This window comes from Mus musculus, chromosome 19, assembly GCF_000001635.26.
Source record: "Mus musculus strain C57BL/6J chromosome 19, GRCm38.p6 C57BL/6J".
NCBI classification, from domain to species: Eukaryota; Metazoa; Chordata; class Mammalia; order Rodentia; family Muridae; genus Mus; species Mus musculus.
In genome coordinates this window covers 25,395,928-25,419,165 of record NC_000085.6, presented here as the reverse complement: position 1 = coordinate 25,419,165, position 23,238 = coordinate 25,395,928, and the positions used below count along the sequence as shown (strand labels likewise).

General features: G+C 47.0%; 1 protein-coding gene and 1 long non-coding RNA gene across 14 annotated transcripts in view; one reads left to right on the top strand and one right to left on the bottom strand.

The window, feature by feature from the left end:
• Kank1 (KN motif and ankyrin repeat domains 1) overlaps positions 1-23,238 on the bottom strand; it is a 197,767-nt gene that overhangs the window by 15,333 nt on the left and 159,196 nt on the right. For 8 of the 13 annotated variants that reach the window (XM_011247113.2, NM_181404.6, NM_001348180.1 and 5 more), the window contains one exon: positions 7,402-10,080. In XM_011247113.2, coding sequence (XP_011245415.1) covers positions 7,402-10,080 — 2,679 coding nt within the window. Of the gene's footprint in view, positions 1-7,401; positions 10,081-11,975; positions 12,757-23,238 lie in introns of those variants that run through there. The other 5 variants (XM_006526584.4, XM_006526586.4, XM_006526588.4 and 2 more) reach the window with 4 other exon arrangements.
• Positions 18,329-22,622, top strand: Gm52392. Its single transcript, XR_003952906.1, has 3 exons — positions 18,329-18,764; positions 19,037-19,090; positions 19,212-22,622. It is a non-coding gene; the product is annotated as a predicted gene, 52392 (long non-coding RNA).

The window sequence follows — 23,238 nt, the reverse complement described above, 5'->3', positions numbered from 1 at the left end:
GATACCAATAAAACATGAGCCTCACTTTAGGACTTGGCCAGGTTAATGACGACTAGTGAGTGACAGAAATTCTAGTGTCCTGGAAAATAAGACACATTCATTCAATGCATTAATTCTAATTCTAAAGTGGGCTGGACTCAGGGTTTAGTATGTAGACAATCTTAATATCTAAAGCAAACTATATTGAAAACTAAGTAACTCAAAGTGAAAACTTTATTTTATAGTGTTCTCAACTTTAGGAACCTCAGAAACAAAGTATTAAATTAAAAAGAATTTCAGTGAAACTAGGACCAAGACAGTTTTACAGGGCTCTTCCCCTCTGCGATAGCTTTTCCTAGCTTTTGAAATTTTACTAAAATGATATTTGAAAGTTTTGGTCACAGATGTCTACTATTCTGGCAAGCAAATCCTTTTTTTTTTTTTTTTTGGTTATTCACAATAGGGTTTGGCTGTTCTAAAACTCATTTTGTAGATCAGGCTGGCCTCAAATTCACATAGGTTCACCTGTCTCCTGAGTCCCGAGTGCTGGGACTAAAGGTGTGTACCACCATGTCTGGCTGCAAATCCATATTTCTATTTTTTTTATAGCTGATTTTAGAAAACACGTCTCTAAACAATACAGCAGGCTAAACAGCTAAGCTGCAATGCCTACGTTTTAGCATTCTGACTGGATTTTAAAGACCATTTAGCGCCCCTGTCAAGGAGTAGAATCATAATTCCTGATTCACAGTGGAGGCCATCCACGCCTTTACCTGTATCCCCAAAGAATAACTCTTGACCTACTGGCAAACTGATGGGCACAAGCAGAGACCTGCCACTTTGGGTACATACTGGTTTGGGGAAGAGACAGTGGAGATTCTATTCTTGGCACATGTCCTTTTTGGGAGAAAGTGTGTGGCTTAGATGGAGGAGCAGGACCTATCATCTTGCAATTCTGCTCCCAATGGAGGCATGTTGTCAGAAACATACAGTCATTTCCAACCAAGGGACCCTGGGACCCCGTGACAGATCAGAGCAGTAGTTCGATTGTCCCTAGCACCGTCATGATACTTCCCCGAGAACAGTTTAAAAGGCTGCTAAGAATGTATCTGAAATGGGCATTCACTCAGAAATGACAATGCTAAAAGAGCGGATTAAGAATCAAACTCTCTTTCACCACAAACCCCACCCACATTTAATTATATACCCTCCCATGACTTGACCCAGAATTCCCAGGCTGACAGGCAGGCTGCATGAACTAAAGCTGGGTTAAAGTGTGCTCTGCATGCGCATGCCCCTCCCAGAGAAGCTAAGGTCCTCTTCCCCTCCCCAGACCTTGGAAGCCTTGACTACAGCCGAACCCTGGCCACTTTCTGCTTGCCTAACATCTCCATGGGTGATCATTCACATTTCTGCCAGGCCTCTCTTGGCTTCCCAAACAGAGGGAAAGTTATTCATGGTCCATCTGTATATCTTTTTGTTGCAGAGCTACACTTGTTTATGTTGACATTTATGTCCAGCTGCTGATCAACATAAATATGTGGGGGCAGTACGGACTATAAACATTTTTACTAAAGCATGAATGACCCTCCAACTCAGGAAAAGATACAGTGATAACTTGCTGAATTCTCTGCAGCTGCATTTGTCATTCCTGTGGACACCATGAATTCAAGCCATTTGTGTTTCTTGAAAATTACCAACCACCAGCCCTTAGCCTGACACCTATTATAGGCTTCAAGCTTCTGTCAGAGAAGAAGTATCGAACGAAGCCACCATCTTTTCCCAGAATACTTTTTGCAGTTCACTAATAACCATTTAGGAAGATCAGTTCGAGAGAGCAGATTTTCAAGTCAGTGTCAACTAAAGGGCTGTCAAAGGAGAAGACAGAGTTAAATCTTTAAAGATCTTTTCTTCTTAGCTGAAGGTCTTTCCTTTAACAAATCATTAACAAATGATCATTAACAAATGATCAAATGACCTGAGACTACAATTTCAACCTTGCAAGAGGAAATTATCAGTTAAAAAAACAAACAAACCAAAACAGAAAACAAAGACTTATTTTTATTTTATGTGCGTGAGTTTTGCTTACATGTGTGCATGTGTACCAAGCACATGCCAGGTGTAGAGGTCAGAAGAGGATGTTGGATCCCCTGGAATTGGAGTCACAGATGGTTATGCACCATCATGTGGGTGCTGGGAACTGAACTTGGGTCCTCTGCATAACGGAGGACCACTGAGCCATCTCTCTAAGTTCTGTTTTGATTGTGAGCTGTAGTCTTTAACTGTAGAACCACCTCTCCAGCTCAACTAGCGTAAAAAAAAAAAAAAAAAAGTCACACTTTTTACTTCTGGCTAGCCTGGAACTCACTATATAAACCAGGGTATCTCAGACTCAGAGACCACTTGTTTCAGTTGCCTGAGTGCTGGGATTAAAGATGTGGGCCCACTAGAACAATATGCCCAGCAGAAATAATTTCTTTCTTTCTTTTTTCTTTTTTTACCAAGACAGGGTCTTATATACACTAGGCTAGCCCATTACTCCTTACATAGCCAAACTTCTGATCCTCTTGAACATCTGCCAAAAGTTGAGCCTCTACTCCTGGAGTATTGAAAATCATAGGCACGAAGGGATCATCACACCTGTTTAGCTATTATTACTTTTGAAAGTAAGATAAAACTTATGCACTGTTTTTACAAAAAAAAAAAAGCCATGTGTAAAAATATTCACAAAGTTATGGACGGACTCGAGATTAAGCTCTGATCACAGGGCGGGGGATGCAGCTTTGTGGCAGGAAGCATCCCTAGCAAGGACATACATGGCTTCATCTTAAGCATGGCTACAAACAACGCTCTGCTTTAAGCCCGTTTATCCCAATGCGCCCTTAAATCTGGAGTGCTTATTTGGTGATGGGAGCAGGCAATGGGTGGTAGCAGTTAATACGTGTTTAAATATATTCATAAGAAGGTCCTCGGCTGCAGTGGATGGTCAGCCTTTTACACACAGCTATTTCCATAAAAAAATTCTGCTGGGAGAGAACCGGGGAGAAGTCTTCTCATTTGATGCAGACACAGGACTCAGATAGCAGAGACAAATACATCCAGGACAAATACAATCAGTCAATTCTCTCAACTCCCAGCCTAGCAGAGCCTCCCTACCTCCTGCTCCCCTCAGCCCCACCCCCACCCCCAGGCCATTTAAGCACTACAGAGTTCCAGGAACATTTGTTTTGGCTTATTTTGATGCTCTTAAAGCATTTTAAAAAGCAGTATAAAAGGGAAAAACAGATACTAAGTGGTTTAGTACAAGAAACAGAGCTAACTAGAAACACAATTCTGTAATAGTTTCCCTTCCCATTCTTTTTTTGTCTGGATTTCTTCCTACAATCTTACACAGCTGAGAGGAGGCCTTCAAGTTCATAAACTTTTCAAACAAACCCAAGAGAACCAAGAACACAAGCGCAGAGGCTCCTGTGAGTGTAAAGATGCATTTTCTATAAACGATGTGGTAGGCTGTTACGTTCTGTTTGTATTCGTGCAGCGATAGTTGGATGTTTTTAGGGTATTTATAACTCTGAGTCATTTGTCTAGAATTTTCTTCCCCTTTCCAGAAAGAAAAAGGGAAAGAAAGGAAGGAAGGAAGAAAGGAAGAAAAATCCACTCTTTAAATCAACATAATTCCCTTTACTGTTGTAAAGGAAAACAAAGCTTACTTCTTAAGGTTTTATTGGTAACAAGAGGGACTTCCTTCCTCCTAGCCAGGCCCAGTGTGCACCTGGACTTGGGCAGGCTGGGCCAGGAGGATCATTAAAAGGCTGGCCTGATCCCACAGTGAGGGTCTGTCAGAGGAGCAGGGAGTGAACTTATGTCCTCTGGCCATTTTAACAGTACCAGGGAGTTAATACTTCTAGTCGTCACCAACCTCTGCTGTGTCAAAAGCCACACACACTGTCCCTCAAATCCCGGGAGAATGCTTATGGCCACTTAGGTGAGAAAATACACAGGGGAATAGCACAACTCAGGATTCACATTTTGCTAGAAAAAGAAAGCATGTTTCTAAAACACAAGGCACATACGCTCACTCTTGTACATAGCCACTACACAGGGGCACTCCAGGAGAACTTTATGTTTCGGTTTTCTAAAGGGCTAACTTACAATCACACACTCCCAATGCAATTTTAAATAGAACGAGAGTATTCTGTGTGATGATGTGGTTAAAAATAACAGTTTGTAGCCAGGCAGTGGTGACACACACCTTTATTGGAAGCCCTTGGGAGGCAGAGGCAGGCAGGTCTCTGTGAGTTCTAGGCCAGCCTGGTCTACGGAGCTAGTTCCAGAATAGCCTGGATCAGGGAGGGAAGCAGCAATAGTTTGCAAGCGGACAAGTGATTCTGTCATTGAACCCTTAACTCTAGAAAGAATGAACTTACAGACAGGGTGAGAGAGGGAGAGAGGGAGGGGGAGGGGGAGAAAGGGAGGGGGAGGGGGAGGGTAAGAGAGAGGGAGAGGGGAGGGGGAGAGAGGGAGAGGGGGAGGGGGAGGGGGAGGGAGAGAGAGGGTGGGGGAGGGGGAGGGAGAAGAGGGATTAAAAAGGGTGGGGGCTGACTAGAAGTTTCAGGGGATTTCCCCCCCCCCCCCCCCCCCCCCCCCCCGCTGAGACAGGGTTTCTCTATGTAGCCCTGACTGTCCTGGAAACCAATTTGTAGACCAGGCTGTACTCAAACTCAGAGGTCTGCCTACCTCTGCTTCCCCAGGACCTGAATTAAAGGCATGCACCATCACTACCACCACCAACATCCAGTAAGATGCTAAAGAGCACTTTTGCTTCTGAGGACCTAGGTCGATTCCCAGCACACGGACATTTATAATTCTAGGACCAGGGGGATCTGATACTCTCTTCTGACCTTTGCAGGAAGCAGTCATTCCTGAATGACATACATTCAGGCAAAACCACTCACACACACAAAACTTAAACAACAACAACAACACCCACAAAGGTTATTCGCCCAAGCTTTCCTTGGCAACTGCTCTGAACAAGTCCACTTCTGGAAGGGTGAGGACAGCAGTGGCAGCGGCTTTCTTTTAGCACGTGTGCAGCATGCGGCAGACTGCACCATGCTTCCCTCTTACAGCCCCCTCATCCATCCCCCAGTCTGCATTACAACCACAGAAAGGCACAAAGATGACTGCAGACAGAATCTCACTCAGACTCCCAGGCGACTACTGATACCCTGAGACCTGTCAGACCCTGATTATGACGCTTTTGTTTTGTTTTGTTTTGTTTTGTTTTAAGGATAAGGTTGTACGAATGAATGCCTTTTGGCAATGATATGTATTTTACACTGTGTGAGCAATTCTCCGGATTACAATGGTAAGTCACAGTTGTCCTCTGACACTTCCTTACACACAGCTTACAGATATTAAGAATGCTACTCCTTTCCTGTATCACGCCGGCCTAAATTTCCAGCCCACATATGCCAACATCCAATATGGAGTAAATTCTCGACCTAATTCCTTTCTTAGTAAATCTTGGTGACAATACATATGTGGCACAAGTTATATAAATGGCCTTGAAGGTTGCTCTTGTGTACTCTGACAGGGGTCAGACTAACTGCCTGCTACTGAGAGGATTTCTTCCTTTCATTCCTAGCTGCCACAGACCTCGTGTGCATTTACCTGATTAATTAGGTTCATTGAGGGCCAGAGCTACACACTGATGCATGGAATGTCACCGTGACCGGATACACCGTGGCATCAAATAAAACTTCCTGGTCTCCATGCTCAGGAGGCCACAAAAATGACTCCAGGGATACAGCGGAGCATTTGCGACAAGAATGTGGGATAGTGATGGCAGTTTTGGGAGGAGGAAGGTTGAGAAGAGCACCTTCTTATAACCCCTCCACCATCTCTATCTGAGGCAACAAAGTTTACTGTGACATTAACATCTGACATCATGATTTTTTTTTTAAAAGGATGAAGAGGCAGACATGTAAGCCCCACACAGCAATCTAATCCTGTTTATTCAAAGATATAGAAAGGGTTTGTGTTAGTCTACTTTCATGGCTGTTCCCTTCCGGAATAAAGGGGCACACTGAGACTTCTGTGGGTGTCCTACTAATATCCATACCCCCCCCCCCAACTAACTTGATGAGCATCCTTCTCCCTAGGTAATGTTGGTTCATGAGAACTACAGCATCAGGGAATGGAAGCTGTGGACTGTGTCCAGGCCTTGTAGGGCACCGTGTACTGTCAGAGACTTAGAGCACCAGGTTCCAAGAACTGTCATTTTACTGAGCCTCTTAGGGAGATGCTACTCCTAAAATGTCCCAGGGTGATGGCTCAAGGACTAGCTTCAACTTAAAGAAAAACAGACGAGAGCAGGATTCTCAATGGATAGGAAAAGACAAGAGGGTGTGTGCCTATCAACAGGAGCAAAGGAAAAAAAACAACCCTGTTGTCGGTTTTTGCTTATAGGTCGCTTTCCTCAAAAGCACGCCTTCCACTCCAGCACTCCACTTGTTGTCCCCATAACTGGAAGCAAATTCTTCACAGCACTTGCTACTTACTGACCTGACACAGCTCTGTGGTCTATTGCTTGTCTGTGGCCTGGTGACCCTAGCCAGAGGTTCTAACTGGCTCAACTCCCTAACCTATCCTCAGAGCCTGTGCCGAAAAGAAGTGGTAAGTCAAAGGTTACTTGCCATCTTAACAAGTCCGTGAAGTGCCTACCCTCTCATAAAGGGTTAACCAAGAACATTTCCCTCTACAAGTTTTAATTGGTCGTATACTGATAATTATGTGTATAAACAATACGGGAGTTTTGAAAGCAGGTCTGTATAAAATGAACAAATACATAACTAGAAGACAGACATGAAGCATCACATTAACGCCTCAGAGGTCATCGCCAGGGAAGCCGGGTCTCGTGGACATGCTTCCTTGTGTTAGCCTGAAGCAAGAGGCCAAAGGAGCTAGGGAGACAGTAGGGTCAGCAAGGCTGCTTATGAGTCTTGGTCTCGGTTTGCATTCACCTCATCATCCCAAAGCTCTCTCTATGACTCTAAAAAATGGCTCCAGCAGCGGAAAGGAAAGGAAAGGAAAGGAAAGGAAAGCCTTTCTTCCTAGAAGGACATTCTCCCTGCCTTCTCTCTTAGGGTTTGATGTGTCCCCAACAATTCATGATGGAAAATGTTATCCCTCTGCCCTCAGGAATAGACTGATGTCGCTATCCTGGGGATGGGTGCATTCTTGCTCCATCTCACCATATTCTTTGCTATGACAGAGAAAAATAGACCTTGCTGGAAGCTGGTGCCATGCTTGGCGCTTCCTAGTCTTCAGAGCCTTGAGCTACGCAAATCCTTATTCCTTTTATGTCTCCCCGAGTCTTTATTCTCAGGTCCCGGGGTGTGGGGTGAGGGTACCGCTTACCTGTAGTTTTACCCAGACTGGCTTTCTGGAAGTCAGAGTTCCTGAGCTCCTCGGTGCTTGCAGACTTCATGACGGAATTGATGGACGACAGGGTGCTGATGAGCTGCGAGTTGAGGGAGCCAATCTGTGAATGAGGCTCCCCAAAAGCCTCCGCCAGCTCACTGTAGTTCTCAGCCAGCAACGTCTGTTGCTCTGCCAGCAGCCTCTGCACGCGCTCAATGTAGTGATCCAAGCCAGTCACCATTCCAGACGCCACCCGAGGCTGAGGAGACTCCTCCGGGAGCTCTCCTACGGGCTCGTTCCCAACACCCACGCTCCTCCTGCTGCCCATCAGCCCCACAGTCAACTGTGGAGGCCCGCACGCTATGGTCCGCATTTTGAGACCAACTAGATAGTTGTCCTGAATATTTATCTGTCCCACACCCGACTCTTTGGTCTTCACAGCACATGGCCTGTCAAACTCAGAATTGCCAGACAGCACTGTCCCGACACCAACGGACCGAGTCTTAGTGGAGGGGTTGATGTCTCTGACGCGGCCTTCTCCGATGGCCACCGTTCGCATCTCCACAGTCTGGGTGCTGGTCTGCTTGTCCATAGTGCTGAGGAGAGTGTTGGTGCAGGACTCCACCAGGGTGGCTGCCTCTGTGTTAGTGCACTGGTCCACCCGCTCCAGATTCGTGCTGGTGTGCTGGTCTGTGGTATGGGGCACCGCCATGACAGCTGCTTCCTCCTGGCCTACAGCCTCCGTGTTCATGCTTCGGGAGGTGCACTCCTTGGGGAAGCAGACAATCACATCCACGGAACAATCTCCACAGCCGATGGACCGCACGTCTTTGAGGTTCAAGTTTGTCTTAAGGAGTGTCAGGTCGCTCCCAGAAGCCTCTGTGTTGCTGCCTGTTTCACAGACACTGACTTCCACACCCACACTCCGGTCACAAGTCTCAACAGACCTCCCTACGCATTGGTCATGCATTGCCACCCTCTCCTTCACGACCCACCAATTCATGGGCAGCTCGGATCCCACGACTTGGTTCTTGCAGTCAGGATGGCAGGAGGTGCCTACGCTACTAGTTTGCACAGAGGTCCCAACACATGACTCCCTTGTGTCCACATGACTGCCAACCATTTGATCTCTGGTTGGCACCAGTGCCTCCACCAACTTGCTGAAGACAAGTGGCTGGGCCATTGTGGCCTTGTCAACTTTCTTCCTGGATCCGGCAGCCTGTAGTTCTTGCTTGAGCTTAGTCATCTCGCGGTCATGGGTGGTTTCTTTAAGCTGTACTTCTAGGCGGTAAATCTTCTCCTTCAAGGCCTCTATGGTCTGCTGCTGCAGCTCAATCTCTTTGTCAGCTTCAGTGATAACCCCAAGCATAGCTTCTGTCACGCTGATGCCAACATTCCTCGTCTCGGTGACCGTCCCCACAGCCGTATCCTTGCAGGGCCTTAAGTCTCTGTGGTATACAACGACATCGTTCATGTTCTCATCACTACCCACGGCCACAGACTTGCACTCCCGAGACGGGCACTGCCCATTCTCCCTGAGCTCTGATGCCACCTCGCAGCTGCTATCCTGAATCTTCCGCTCCAGCGCCTGCATGTCGGCCGTGAGCTGTCGGAACTCCTGGATCCGCTGCGTGCTCTGCTCTACGCTCTCCATCTCTTCCTCCTCGTAGTCGATGTACAATTCCCCGCCGCCTCTTCGGGCTCGGGCAAGCAGTTCCAGCTGGGAGGCGTTGCCCGCACTGTAGGAGCGTTTCCTCACACCGCACGCTTCGTTCTGGGACGAGGCCCTCTGGCTTTTCAGCTGCGAGGCCAACTGCCTTTTCTCTTCTTGCAAGACGGAGATCTTGACCTGGAGCACAGGGATGGTCCTCACCTGCTCCTCAAGCTCCTTCAGGCGTTTTAAGGCGATGGCCATCTGCTCTCGGATGTGCTGCAGGTGCATGGGGCTCACGTTGGTCACTGGGGTGGAGATCCCTGAACTCAATGGGCTGTGCCGGACGGAGCTTCCCATGGAAGACGTGGTAGGAGCTGCTGGGACGTAGCTGTTATAATCCCCATTGCCTTGGTAGCCATTCTGAAGCTGGTGTATTGCAGAACTGTGGTTAGCAGACCCCACAAAGGACGGGAGGGAGCTTGTGGAGCCCATGCCTCCAAAACTGGCCAGCCTGGGCCTCCTGAAGTCACCCGGTGCCATCTGCATGGTGACTCGCTCCTGTTCCAGTCTTCTCCGGGTCTCCATCAACGTCTTGGTGACATGGAGGTTGTGCCTGGGGAGTTGTGGTGAGGGAGGGGGCAGCAGCTGTCGGTTTTCTGACACAGCAAAAGTGGGTGAGGTCTCTAGCGGGGCAGGTGGCCGTGGGATTGGGGTTGAAGTAACGTGGCTTCTGGCTAGCAGGAAGCTGGGACACTGCTTGCTGTCATCACTGTTGGAGGATGACAGAGACTCAGTGGAAGTCCACACACCTTGATGACCAGGTATGGCCCTGACTTCTGGACATGGCACAGATGGCTTTCGCCTCTTCTGGATGTTCAGTTTCTTGATAGTATTTCCCTTTTGTATGTCATCCACGTATTTGACGAAATCTAAGTCTAGCTGAAAACCGTAAGGGGTTTCCACAAAATACGGGTCTTTCTTTTCCTTGTTATGGTCTCCATTCAGAACTCCGTCTGCTTTTTCTAAGAGACAGAAGAAGACATGGCAACACATGCATTACATATCTTAGTAAGAACAATCACTTGTGAGTGTAGCAGCCCGATTTAAGACTTGTCGGTCCTAGTTTCTGAACTTCACCCCTCTGAATGAAAATGGAGACACTGCCCATCACAATGACACAAAGTCTGTAATCCTAGCTACTGCGGAGACGGAAGGCAGGAGGATTCTATGTTCAAGGCCAATCTGGGCAATTGAGAGAGATTTTTATTTCAACATATAGTAAGCATGGCTGGATGAAGCGCAGTAGTAGAGCAATCGACAGCACTAACCACCCCCCTACGAGTAAAAGGACAATTTAAGTATTCAACCCATAACATTATGAGACAGTGGTCTGGAGAGTCAAACATAAATTATATTGGTACTAAAAGCCTGACAATATGGCCTCGTAGAGTCACTTGTCCTCTACAGTTCTTTGAAGGAAAAGAGGGGAGTTATATCCTACCTATCATGGTGTCCGCTAAGTCACAGAATGCACTAAGTCAGCAGACAGACTAAGAGAGTGGGTCACAGCAGACTGAGAGAGTGGGTCACAGCAGACTAAGAGAGTGGGTCACAGCAGAAGGATGGAGCCAGGGACGTCAATGTGTGTGTGTTAATTTTTCTGCAGGTTTGGTAGTTTGCCTTGCCAGTGGCCAAGAGCCACCCCATGTCTAACTAGCTCCACATGATTCCATCTTGCTCTGACTCCTTCTTGCTTCCAAGCTGGGGGTGGGGGTTGGGGGGGGGGAGGGAGGAGACACAGGCCGGGAAGTGAATTTTCTAGTACCCTATGTGCAAGAACACAGTGGCAGGACAGACTTTCACCCACTGCTTAGTTTCTCTCCCTACTTCAAACTCTCTCCCAACTGGAGGAAAGTTTCCTCCACTCTGCCCTATTTTGCTTTTGGATATACCATTTACTAACTCACAAATACCTGGTTTTGAAATCCTTAGCAACCCAGACAAGTCTAAATGGAAGGAAGGGCAAACCAAATTCCAACTTCAGGATCACGTGGCTATTTAGTAAACGCTACTTCTGGCTCAGCCAAACATTTCGAAAAGGAAACACAGGAACCTTTCAAAGCACAGAACTTGTTGCCGATCTGAGCCATGCATTTCAGATTTAAAAGCAAGGTCGTTTTGTTTGTTTAAACGGTAGGATTAGGTCATTTGTTTTTCTACAGCCTCACTGAGAAGGCTTGCATTTCTAAGACTATGGAAAGGACCAAAAGCTAGGAGTGAAAATGAGAGCCATTTGGCCCCTGCCCCAGTCCTTGTTATCTCTCCCTGTCTATACTATTGCCCAGCCTAAGGATGTGAAGCACATTTAGGCTGCTGCCTGCCTTCAGAGCACCCAACACTGCTCCAGCATACAGCTGATGCAAAATGCTTGGAATGATCCACTTTCACCCCCACATTTTTCTCTTTTAAAAACTCTGGAAAGTTTAAAAAGACCACCAAACAGGAATTAAAAATGGGCACGCATTCATTGTGTCTCAATTTCTAAACAATATTAAGATAAGAGTACTTGGCTAGCCTGTGGTGTGAGTCCCAGAGTTTAACCATGCCAAACCCAAACCACCACCGCGGCCACCACACCACAACAAAGCAGTATTAAAACCGCTTGGAGTAAATGTTAAGGAATTCTCTTTGAAATAAGTTCCCGAGCGCGAGCTGACCCAGAGTTCCAGTGCCTGGAAATTTGAGCTCATGCTAACAGAATGTATCTTCCCCTCTCTCTCCAACTCCACGGGACAGTGAGTTAGCTCAAAATATGCAGCCAGACCTGTTTCCAGAAGTGTCTGAAATTCCAAAGGAAGCAAGGAGAGAAGGACGGAGCCCACCATCTCAGGGTGGAGGGTGGGGGCTGAATACTCACGGTGTGGGGATGGGGGGGTGGGGGAAGAGCCTCAGGGTCCAGCGCAGAGGGAGCTGAAGCCATCTGCTAGTCGCCCTAACCTCCTAAGCACCCGGCCCAGTTCCTTCTGCTCCCTCGGCCGCCAGCCTGAAGGCCAGCCCCTCCCCAGCTCACCTACCGCAGGCCCACAAGAGGCCAACCTCCTGCCGCCGCACCCAGGGCCTGGGTTCCGCTCCTCTCCACTTAAGGGAACGCCTGTCAACTGGTGCGCACACCTCCCAGGCCCGCAGGGACACCATAGGCCCAGCCTGCACCAATGAGGGCTCCCCGCGTCCCGCCGCCGTCACCCCGCAAAGCACACTCAGCGGTCCGGCATCCCCCCTACTGGAGTCTTAATGAAAACAGGAAGCCGCCTTCTTCGGGAAAACCTGTGCACTTCTGTGCGACTTTTGCCAGAAGCCCAAATAAAGCCGGCAATGTGAGCCTGTCCAGGGCTCAGCCTGTCCCCGGGGCCAGACACTTCATCAAAGAGTCTGTGTTCTGGAGGCAGGCCCAGCAAACTCAGCCAGGGTCACCTGAGGAAGGGCAGGGCCACAATTGGCCACTGTTCCCGAGCACTGAAGGGCACTTCTCAGCCTAGCTCCTGACAGGTGACCGGTAACCAATAGTTTCCCCCCTATAGCTGAGCCCTTGCCACGGATCTTCAAGAAAATGAATGAAAACAGGCCCTTTATCCAATGCAAACGAAGCAGAGCGAGCGAAGCGTGCTTGCAAGAGTATCACAGAGACTTTACAAAGAAAAAAGGCGATCGTGTCTGAGCCGGTGGCAGCTGGCATGGCTCTTCTGTTTTTTTCTTGTGGGCATTCCCACTGCGTCATTTTCCATAGGAAAAGGGAGTGGATTTAGTCGGGTGTTAATGCCCCCTGAACCCCAAAACATACTTTGCAGCAAAACTTAACTATCCTATATTTAGCTACTTCCCAGGCTCAGCATGTAGCTAACCAAAGGTCCCGGTCATTCTCAATTATCCCCGAGTGACACTTTGGACTTCTCCCCCTGGAAATCAGAGACAGTTAGAATTTAACCATGGCAGACTTCTTTCCAAGCACTGCTGAATCCTGACGACAGAAAGGGACCCTGGAGTCCATATTTCTTTCTCTAGCAACAACAACAACAACTAGGCAAATACCTGCCCCCGCCCCCAACAAAGTGTCACCTGTTACAATTATCCTGGGTACCAAGTATTCCATTACATTGAAATATCCAGTCTCACTTAAGTAGTTTTTATTTAATTTAATTACCCTCCCCCTTTAAGTCTCATTAGATAGTCCTGGTTGCCTTGGAACTAGCTCTGTAGCCCAGGCTAGCCTCCAACTCAGAGATTCCCCTACTTCGGCTTCTTAAGTGTTTGGAAAAGAGGGCTGGTCACCACATCCAGGACACAATCTCACTTTTTTTTTTTTTTAAATCTCCTGATCTCCAGTGTAACTGTACAAGCACCTGTCAACATGCCTAGGTCATCTATAGGGCCCATATTTATTTTCAGGGTTTTTTTTTTTTTTTTTTTTTTTTGTACAAGTACCTGTCTTTTATACTATGAACATCCTCAGAGCAATAGATTACAATTTCAAAACATCTCCTCACTGACTCACATGCCAGTTAACAAGATGTTAGAAAGAAAGTAGATGTTTAAAACACCTTTAGCAGTTGTTTTTAGGGTGTGGAACTAGGAGTGATATATATATAGGAATGTACTGCAGTAAAAATCTAAGCATACTCAAGCAAGCAGGCATGAAGGTGGCTGAAAAGACTGTTAATAGACAACTCATGAAACAGCCCCTACTCCCACTCTGACCCCAACTCAAACCTCTCTCCAGAGACCTAGAAATAATCTTTTGAATTCTTTTTTTCCTCCCATGCAGATGTGATGCTAGGGTCGATAGCTGTCAACTTGGACTTGAGTTTACATGAGGAATGGAGGAACCTGTGGTGGAAGGAATCTGGATCTCGAGCGGCTCTGAGGATGAAAGCTGATATTACAACTCTTGAAGACAGCCAGGCAGTGGTGGCACATGCTTTTAGTCCCAGCACTTGGGAGGCAGAGGCAGGCGGATTTCTGGGTTCTAGGCCAGCCTGGTCTACAGACTGAGTTCCACAGGGCTATACAAAGAAACCCTGTCTCCAAAAACCAAAAACCAAAACCAACCAAACAAAAACCCAAAACCACCACACATACATACACAAACACAAAAACCACAAAAACCCACAAACAAACAAAAAATAAACTCTTGAAGAGCCTAAAGAGTGACCTTGAGTTCTAAGAGATGCAGCAGTGTCTATCCTGTGCTATCTTCTCACCGTTACCCCCACATTGCGGGGGGGGGGGGGGGGCTGTATTGTAAAAGGAAGAAAATGCTAAGTAACCAAACTCAGGCTTTTATTAAAATTGGCAAAGTCAAGAGTAAGGACGTATAAAAACAATTGAGTTTTAGGGGAAAACTTATACCTGAATGATAAGATGACTTTTTAGTTGTCTCAAAACCTTTTTTAGAATAACAGAAATATAGCCAGGCAGGGGTGGTGCACGCCTTTAATCCCAGCACTTGCACTTGGGAGGCAGAGGCAGGCGATCTCTGAGTTCAAGGCCAGCCTGGTCTACAGAGTGAGTTCCAGGACAGCCAGGGCTATACAGAGAAACCCTGTCTCAAAAACCAAAAAAAAAAAAAAAAAAAAAAAAAAAAGCAATAACAGAACTATGTCCATTCTCGCACAGCCCAAACTCCACTGGCCAGTGGAACTCAAGAGAGCAACAGCTTCCAACCGGTCTGGAACTGGAGAGCTGCATAGGTGTTTACGAGAATTTTCTGAGTGCTTGGAATGCAGTACTGGCGGAGTCTGACTACCCCAGCACCCCTCTGTCCTCCTTGTATAACCTTTAATGAAAAGTTATTGGATGCAGAAAAATGACCCTATTCTGTTGAAAGAGTGGGAGGAAAAATTCATAGGAAATAAAATGAGGTGTTAGGCTAGCTGGGGAAAAAGGAATGTCAAACACAGCACGGGTTGAAGTTAGTTACAAAGGTATGAGATCAACAAGCCAGAAGATAATCCGTGAGGAGTGGCCAAAACAGAATGGGATGCTCAAAAAGAGCAGCTGAAGACCAGGGAGGTAGTGATGGTAAGAATACCAAGGAAAGGAGGGTGGGACTGTGTCTGTGGGAGCAGGGGATGTGAAAGGTGGGGGAGGGCTATGTCTGTAGGGGCAGGATAGGTGAGACAGGGGATGGTATAGAAGATGCTCTATACCAAGAGCTGGGAAACCTACCCCTTCCCCTTGTAGTATTTAGCCACCAACTAGGGGATAAAGGCTAATTAAGGCTATCGCAATTACGTCCGTAAGTACTGGACTGAACTTGGCAAAGAGAAATGGAATTCAGAGCACCAATTAAAATGGTTTGGGAGTTTTCTTTTCTTTTTAAAAATACAGTCTTATGGTGTATCTCTCTGGCTGACCTGGAATTGACTGTGTGAGCCAGGGTGCCCTTGAACTCAGAGAACTCTGCTTTCCTCTCAAGTGCTGGGTTTAAAGGTATGTGCTATTGCAAGAATAGCAACAGTCTTACTAGCCACTGGGAAGTGTAGAACAGGGAAGACAGGTATTTATGTGTGCAACTTAGAATCAATATTGAGAAGCATTAAAACCTATCCTTCTGGGTTGGAGAGATGGCTTAGGGGTTAAGAGCACTGGCTGCTCTTCCAAAAGTTCTGAGTTCAATTCCCAGCAACCACATGGTGGCTCACAACCATCTGTAATGGGATCCGATGCCTTCTCCTGGTGTGTCTGTAGAGAGCAACAGTGTGCTCACATACATAAAATAAATAAATCTTTAAAGCAAACAATCAAACAAACAAAACCTATGCTCCATTCTCTTCACTGTTTAACACTCTCTGTTGTAGGAGCTGGGGATACAATGTAAAGGAAAGAAACAAGACCTCCACTCTCACTGGGCTCACAGCCTAGTGCAGATGGCACACATAGGAAAAAGAAACAGACAAGAGGCTTAGCAGGAGTGGAGGGTCCTCAGCAGCCTTGGCAGCAGCCCTGTCTGGAAGACTCCGCTGCTCACTGAATGTGGTTTGCAGCAGGGTCTTAGGCCAGCATCCTTCCTGAGCTGGCCTCACACCTGCAAATCAAAGGTCATCGAGTCCTTTTTCCTCTCATCTCTACCCTGTCAGTCTGGTCTGAAATTAGGGCTGACCACAAAAAACCGTGACAGCCTCAACTAGAGAAGGCTCCCCAAGTCCAGGACAGATCCCTATGAGCTCAGAGGGAAATCGGAATCATCACACCGATAAGGCTAGCCTTTATGTGTAGATTTACCTCCTATAAAACTCCAAACCCCATAAAAAGGCCCATCTGTGGCCTCAACAGCAGTGTAGCAATGTTCTTGTGGCTCTTCTCCATTTGTGAGTGAGATACAGGCACGTTAGAAATCAGTTCACCCAGACTCAATGCATTATTTACTTGATCAATTGTAACTTTATAAACAAGTGCCATTTTCCGTCCAAATGATATTCGATTTGGGAAGACCTGAAACGGACTCTGCCTCACCAGCTAGTAGCTCAGACAGCAGTGGTTCTCAATTCAGTTTTGTTCTCCGTGGTGACATCTGGCAACACCTCAAGGGAGCGCTACAATAGGCGAATGCTTCAGTGGTGGCCTGAGGTGGCATTGAATATTTGCCCCCTCTCCCAAGATAGCCTTTAGGCTCCAAACGCCAGTAGTGCCAAAGCCAAGAAATCCTTGCTGAAGATGTCCAGCAGAGCAAAACATCTGCATACAGAAACATCTGGGCTGTTGCCTGCCACCCCTCTATTTCTCAGTGGGCTATAACATTATGTGCCAGGGACAGGGGTTCTTTTTAAAGACAGAGTCTGCTATGTATCTCTAGGGCATGGAGTTTGCTCTGTAGACCTCAGACTTAGTGATTCTCCTATGTCTGCCCTGAGAGTGGTGTACTACAGATTTGCACCAGCGTGCCTGGCCGTCCATCTTTTCAACCAGTGTATATTCATTGTCTAAAACAATGGGTTTTGTGGTGACATTCTCACCCATGGGTACCATGTACTTCTGTCATACCCCACGCCCCACTCCCTGATTCACTCCTCCTGTCTCCCACTCCCTCCCTCGTGCTCCCTTTTCTAAAGAGTTCCTGTTTTACTTGACCCAGCATCTGAAAGACAACACACAGTATTTATCTTTCTGAGAAAATGCCACTTTCGAGTAAGAAACACTCGTTATTTTTCTAGACTTCTACCATAATGAGCTATTCTTTATTATGAGCCAAAAAGCAGGAGACATTTCCAAACGAATGTGCCTTGGACTTTTAAATGGACAAGGCTCTGATATTATAACTCTATTAGTCAGGGCAAAATGGCTTCATTGTTCTGCTGCACACTCTAAGCCCAATTACCGAGCGAGCCATGAAGGATAATTACACCCGTGTGCCACAACCGCACACATGATTAACATGTTTATACTCAACAGACACTGACTGCCGAAGCTAAAGAGTTAATTCCCACTAAAACTGTCCCCCTCTCACAGGAAGCATGGGGACCTGGCTGAAGAGCTGAATCAGTGTCATAGAAGTGTGGCATTGCCACAGAGTCCCACCATGACAAGAGGCCGAGTATGGCGTGCTACAGCTAGGGGCATCATGGGGGACCCACAGCTATGGCTGGGAAGCAGGCATGAAAGCCATGAAGATAAACTAAATGGTGCTGGTCATGAAGTGAATTCTTCAGCATTTGGAGGCATCAGAGTTAGCAAGCCAGCTCCTCCAGGAAAAGACAGTGGTATAGAGAAAGCACGAACTGGAACTGGACCAGGCCCTTCAGAACAGGTCTAGCAGGAAGCGCTCCTGCCGACAATTGAGCCTTAAGCTTTCATATCCAAACACCTTCCCCCCAATACCAATCTACACTATTCACTATATGGAAAGCCACAAGCAAGATGCCAGTAACATTAGTATTCTGTATTCTGCTGTTAAAGGATGTGTGGTGGCAGGTAAGGCACAGTGTCTTATATTATCAAACAGTTAACTTTGTTTCACGGACTTACTTAATTTGCTTCTTGAGACAGTCTTGATATGTTGTATCCCAGGTCGGCCTCAAACCCCAGATCTGCCTCAGCTGCCCAAGTTCTAGACAGAGGTTAGTTCCTTTCAAACCTGGTTCTTTTCCAGCTAAAAGCCATTCATTCATTCAGCCACACAGGAACGCTAGGCTCTGTTTGAAGAAAGCTGGACTTCTTTGCCCTGGGAGTGTATGTATACTGCCTGTCTTAATCTTGCCCCTGCCTCCCTACAGCTAGTCCAAACACTGCATGCAAATAAGGAAAGTGAAAGGGTATTTCAAAAGCCTTAAGTACCAGACTCCCTGACAGCATCCATGGCGGAACAGCAGCCTCACAGTTTGCTTCGTCTATGTGGCTGCCAGACAGTGTGGTGCTCCTTTCTTTAAATCCTTAGATTTCATCGCCATGTTAGTAAGCTGTGTCACGGTTGTTAACCTGCACATGAGCCCGACAAAAGCCCTCCTTCCTATCCCAGCTCCACACCGCACTCTGTAAATGGGGATGGGGTGGGGGTGTCCTCACTTTAGGAGGAAGACAGATTTAGTTTTTCACTTAGTAACTATGAAGAAACCAACACGGGCCAAGCCGCTTGGTGCTGAACAGAACAGCCACGGGCTGAGCCTGCGCAGATGGAACCTAACAATCTACAGGAGACAGACGAGTGCCTGTACAGGTTAGTGACTGCCTTAGTCACTGCTGTGGAGGTGACCTCACAAGGGCAGGGTAGGGAGTGATCTTGGGATCTGCAGCCATTAGGGTATGTGGGGGGAGGGGATGAGAAACAATCTAGCAGAAAGGCAGTATGGGGCAAGACCAGCTTTGTATCCTGAAACGCATCTTGAAGCTATTGGGTATTTTAAACGAGGGAGTGAAATGGTCCATTTACGTTTTAATAAGATTTCTCTGGCTAGTCAAAGGATTATGTATTAAAATTCCCTTCTACAGCTCCTGGTAGGCTTCCAAGGATTGCGATAACAAATTTTCTCTTCGGACTCACAAGTGAGTATTGTCTGCTTAACAAGAGAGTCAGTGTGGCATGACATTAAATTACCCAAACCTACATGTTCTGGCTGACTTGCAACTTGGTGCCCATCTCTCCACCTCTCCACCCTGTATTTAGGAGGAAACTGAGAAGTCCTGACAAATGTTAACCTCTGTGAGCTGAGCCGGAGATCAGACCCGGGACCAAGGCTGTGGCAGGCTTTATCTGCTGCCCCATTCTGCCGCTAAAAAGGAAAATATTTTTTCTTTAAGCCAATGACTCACTGTGGAGAAAAATGGTGGGGGAGGGGCTTCCTCTTCTGGAGGTCATTAAACAACAGTCAATCTAATCTGTGAAGGACAGAGGTGGCAGGAGTAATGGCAGGAAGCAGGCAGAGGACATTTAGGGAATCCAAGCTCTGATTTAGCGCACAGAGAGAAGGAATGTGGGCTTTCTCCACACTCTGAGATTCTGGGAGAGGAACGGCAGGGATTTAAAGTGTCAACCACAAGGCTGACCTGGCAGCCAGCCCGAGTTTCTGTACTTTTAACTCTTCCTTAACTTTAATTTTTCAACCCACATCTGACTAGCTGCCTCACGGGGTTGGGGGTGGGGACTCTATAACATGGAGAGGGTCTAGGTGGACTTAAATAACCTCCCCTCCCACCTCAAAAACCTCATTTACCCACTAGATGGTCTTGCAAGGTGGGTCTGGGGTTGGCTTGCCTTTTGTCCTGAATGCTCCTGTCTGCCTAGCTCTTCCTTTGCATGATGACACTCACTGTATGAGGGAAGCATCTAGAACCCCACAGCTAACCCCACTACCTGTCAATCATCGCTCTCAACTTCCAACACATTTGCTCTTTCAAACCACTGTCAGAGGTCTGCTTGGCTCAGAAACTCTTCCGGAATCCCACTGGACACTTTGAACTCAAAATAATATAATTAGTGATAATAACCAACTGATAAGTATCTCCGAGTCCATAATGCTAGAGTAGAGTGCCAGCTAATGACGGTGGCGGTAAGGATTATGGGAACAGAAAATTACCATAGAGCGACCATCACGGCGGTGGTTGATGGAGACAGGAATGGATGCGAAGGCCGGTGGATGGAATATTTCCCACCAAAGATGAGGATAGGGCTGTGGTCTCTGAAAACCTCATGACAGAACAGACTGTCAGTTATGAAGGGGAAAGTGAGAAGCCAACTGGGATCAAGGCTGGCGTCATGCCCCTGTGAGATCCACTAAGATGGGAGAAGAATCGCATTTGCCAAGTGAGCTGTGGCCTGACTCTAGAAACATCTGTGGGTCCTACCAGAAGGTCAATCTGCAGTACAAAAAGGCTTTCTTTAAATATTCTCAAAAGACACAAAGAAAGGAAGCGCATACCTGTTACAAACCGACAGAGACTAAATTACTTACATTTCAAATTCCTTCCTCCTTCTCTTCCTTCCCATTTCTAAGGGACGTGAATACAGCCAGGCCAGGCCCCTGATGATGTTTGCTTTGAAGATTTAGCAGTCAAGTCTGCTCTCTGGTGCATATTTGAGGACTTTCCCTTTTTTTTGAGACTTTTTTTTTCTTTTTCTTGACAACATATAGCATCCCCTTCAATTCTGCAGACTGACATGTCTGGTGGCCCATTACAAAGATATCACCTGAAGTTCCTTTCTGTGGCGTTACGTCTCCCACAGGGTAGCCTCAACCCAGCACTTCCCAGTGTCTACCCACTCACCTTGGCATATCGAACCCCATTCACCCCCATCTGTGGCTTCTCCCTCGGTGCAGCCACACCATTTCCTCAGATTCTACCAACTGTCGGCATCAGCTGTGTTGCCCTATGCCAAATGTCTGATCTTCCTCAAAGCCCCACTTACAGCCTTTGCCATTCTCTTCAGGGCACGGTAGGTTGCCTTGTTCCCACCATGCTCCTAAAGCCTTTGCGGTATCCAATGACCCACGTCGTGGTTAGCAGGCACATGGTTCACCCCCGACCCTCAACAGAAAATGTCTTAGGGAGGTGGGAACTGAGCAGATGTTTAAAAAAAAAATCCTTCAGTGCCTAGCCAGCCTGGTGCTTACCATACCATGTGCTTAGTATATGTCGGCATCAAACCTCACATCTGTGCATCTGCTGATGAGTAAGTGTGGCAGGGAACAACATCATATATTAAAAGCAGGTAAGCCGGGGCAGACTGCCCATGCTACTTGCTAGTTATTGGCAAGCTAGCTTATCCTCCAACTATATAATTATAAAAATAGGTGTCTACATCACTGCTGTGAGAATCATCAGGGATGCTGGGGAGGCAGGGGGTCCTGTGCTATGACTAAATCAGTAACAGCCCTGATAACCCAGAAATTATGCAGAACTCTACCTCTAAATCTGTCAGGATCCCATGAGGTTCAGGTCTGAGGTCTGCATTAACATCAAGGGAATCTGCTAAGCTTTCTCTTGAGCCCCTGAAGCAGGTATGCATGAGCACATGTATAATATATTGGAGTGGGGGCTGGTAGGTAGAGGGGTAATTGTGTCCAATTACACACAGGAAGGAAGTCAAACAAAAGTGAACAGGCACCTTAACTTCTAAAAGCACACTAGGACAAGGTAAAATATATTCTTCCCCCAGGGATGTGAGAAGGTACTTGAATGGCGCTCGTTCTGCTGTCTCTGGGGACGTCCTTAGAGCGGAGGGCACCTGAACACTGCACAAAGACTGCCCGAGAACCAGCCAGTACATTTCCATGGTGGTCACTTTAGTAGGGCCTTCCTAAGCTGGGGAAAGGAATAGTTATCGTTGTGCTGAACAAGAACATGAGCTATAAATGGGTCTTCATTCATGGTCAAGCAGTGGACAACTGGAACCCAGACACCAAAAACTGCAGTCATATTTTATGTGTAAAACAAGTCCACTATTATTCCATGATTTCTATGGCCACTGCTTGACTGAATAGCTTGACCGATTTTTTTTTGATACCGAAATTCCCTGTCAGGGCATGATGCCAGTGTTTGAGTGAAAGTAGAAATTAATCGCCGTGGCTTTCAGACCAGGGGGAGCTCTAGCAGGGCCTGTGGCTTGCTCTGCAGGGCCCATTGACCAGCACCGCTCCAGTTGCCTCCTGGCCAACAAGACTGAGCCACCCTGCAAATACAGAAACCCAGTGGCAATGCTCTTGGCTCTACCCTGGACATGAGTCAAGAGGCCAGAGCCAGGCAATAGCAGTGGGGAGGAAGAAAGTGGAAAAGGCCAGCTACTGTTCCTGGGAACAAAATAGCTTACGTCTTATTGGGGGTATGCTGGACCAGGGAGGTAGGTGCATGGGGGAGGCAGGTACCATGTGCCTGGCACAACTATCCTTCCATAGTGTTCAGAGCCAACAACAGATGCATCAACTCTTAGTCAAGAATCTACAGCCTTCTCACCAGCCATCCTGAGCTGTTTGCTCTCTAATGTTCACTGTCTGGCTATCGAACCGGTATCAAATATTGCGCAGCCTCATCTCCCCCACCCAGCGGAGAGCTGCTTCCCAACCTTTGTTCTCAGGAATTCCATGCCAGAGCTAGAGAGATGGCTCAGTAGTTAAGAGCACTGGCTATTCCTGAAGAAGATCCACGTTCGATTCCCAGCACCCAACTTGCCCCTCACAGCCATCTGTAACTCCAGTTCTAGGAAATGCTATGTTTTCTTCTGACATCATCAGGTACCAGATACACACATGGTACACAGACATACATGCATGCAAAATACCATATTCATACAATTAAAAAGAAAGCAAAACAAAACAAAACAAAACACCCAAACAAACCACAAAGAAACATTGAAATTGGGAATGGTAGAGCAGACTTTAATCCCAATACTCAGAGGCAATGGCAGACAGATTTCTGAGTTTGAAGCCATCCTGGTCTAGATATTGAATTCTACATCAGCAAGGGCTACATAGTGAAACCCTGTCCCACCGCAAAAGACATAAAAAGAATTCTGGGCAACTCTAAGCACAAACAGAAAGCAGGCCAGGTGACAAGGATAACTCTGTAAAAAGTAGACAAGTATCCAAGCTCCGACTGATAGAGAGGGTGCCAACTACACTTTTGGGAATGTTTGGGGGAACTTTTGCAGGGATCCCAGACCCTACAGAGCTGATACAGGAAACCAGATTTTATATCTC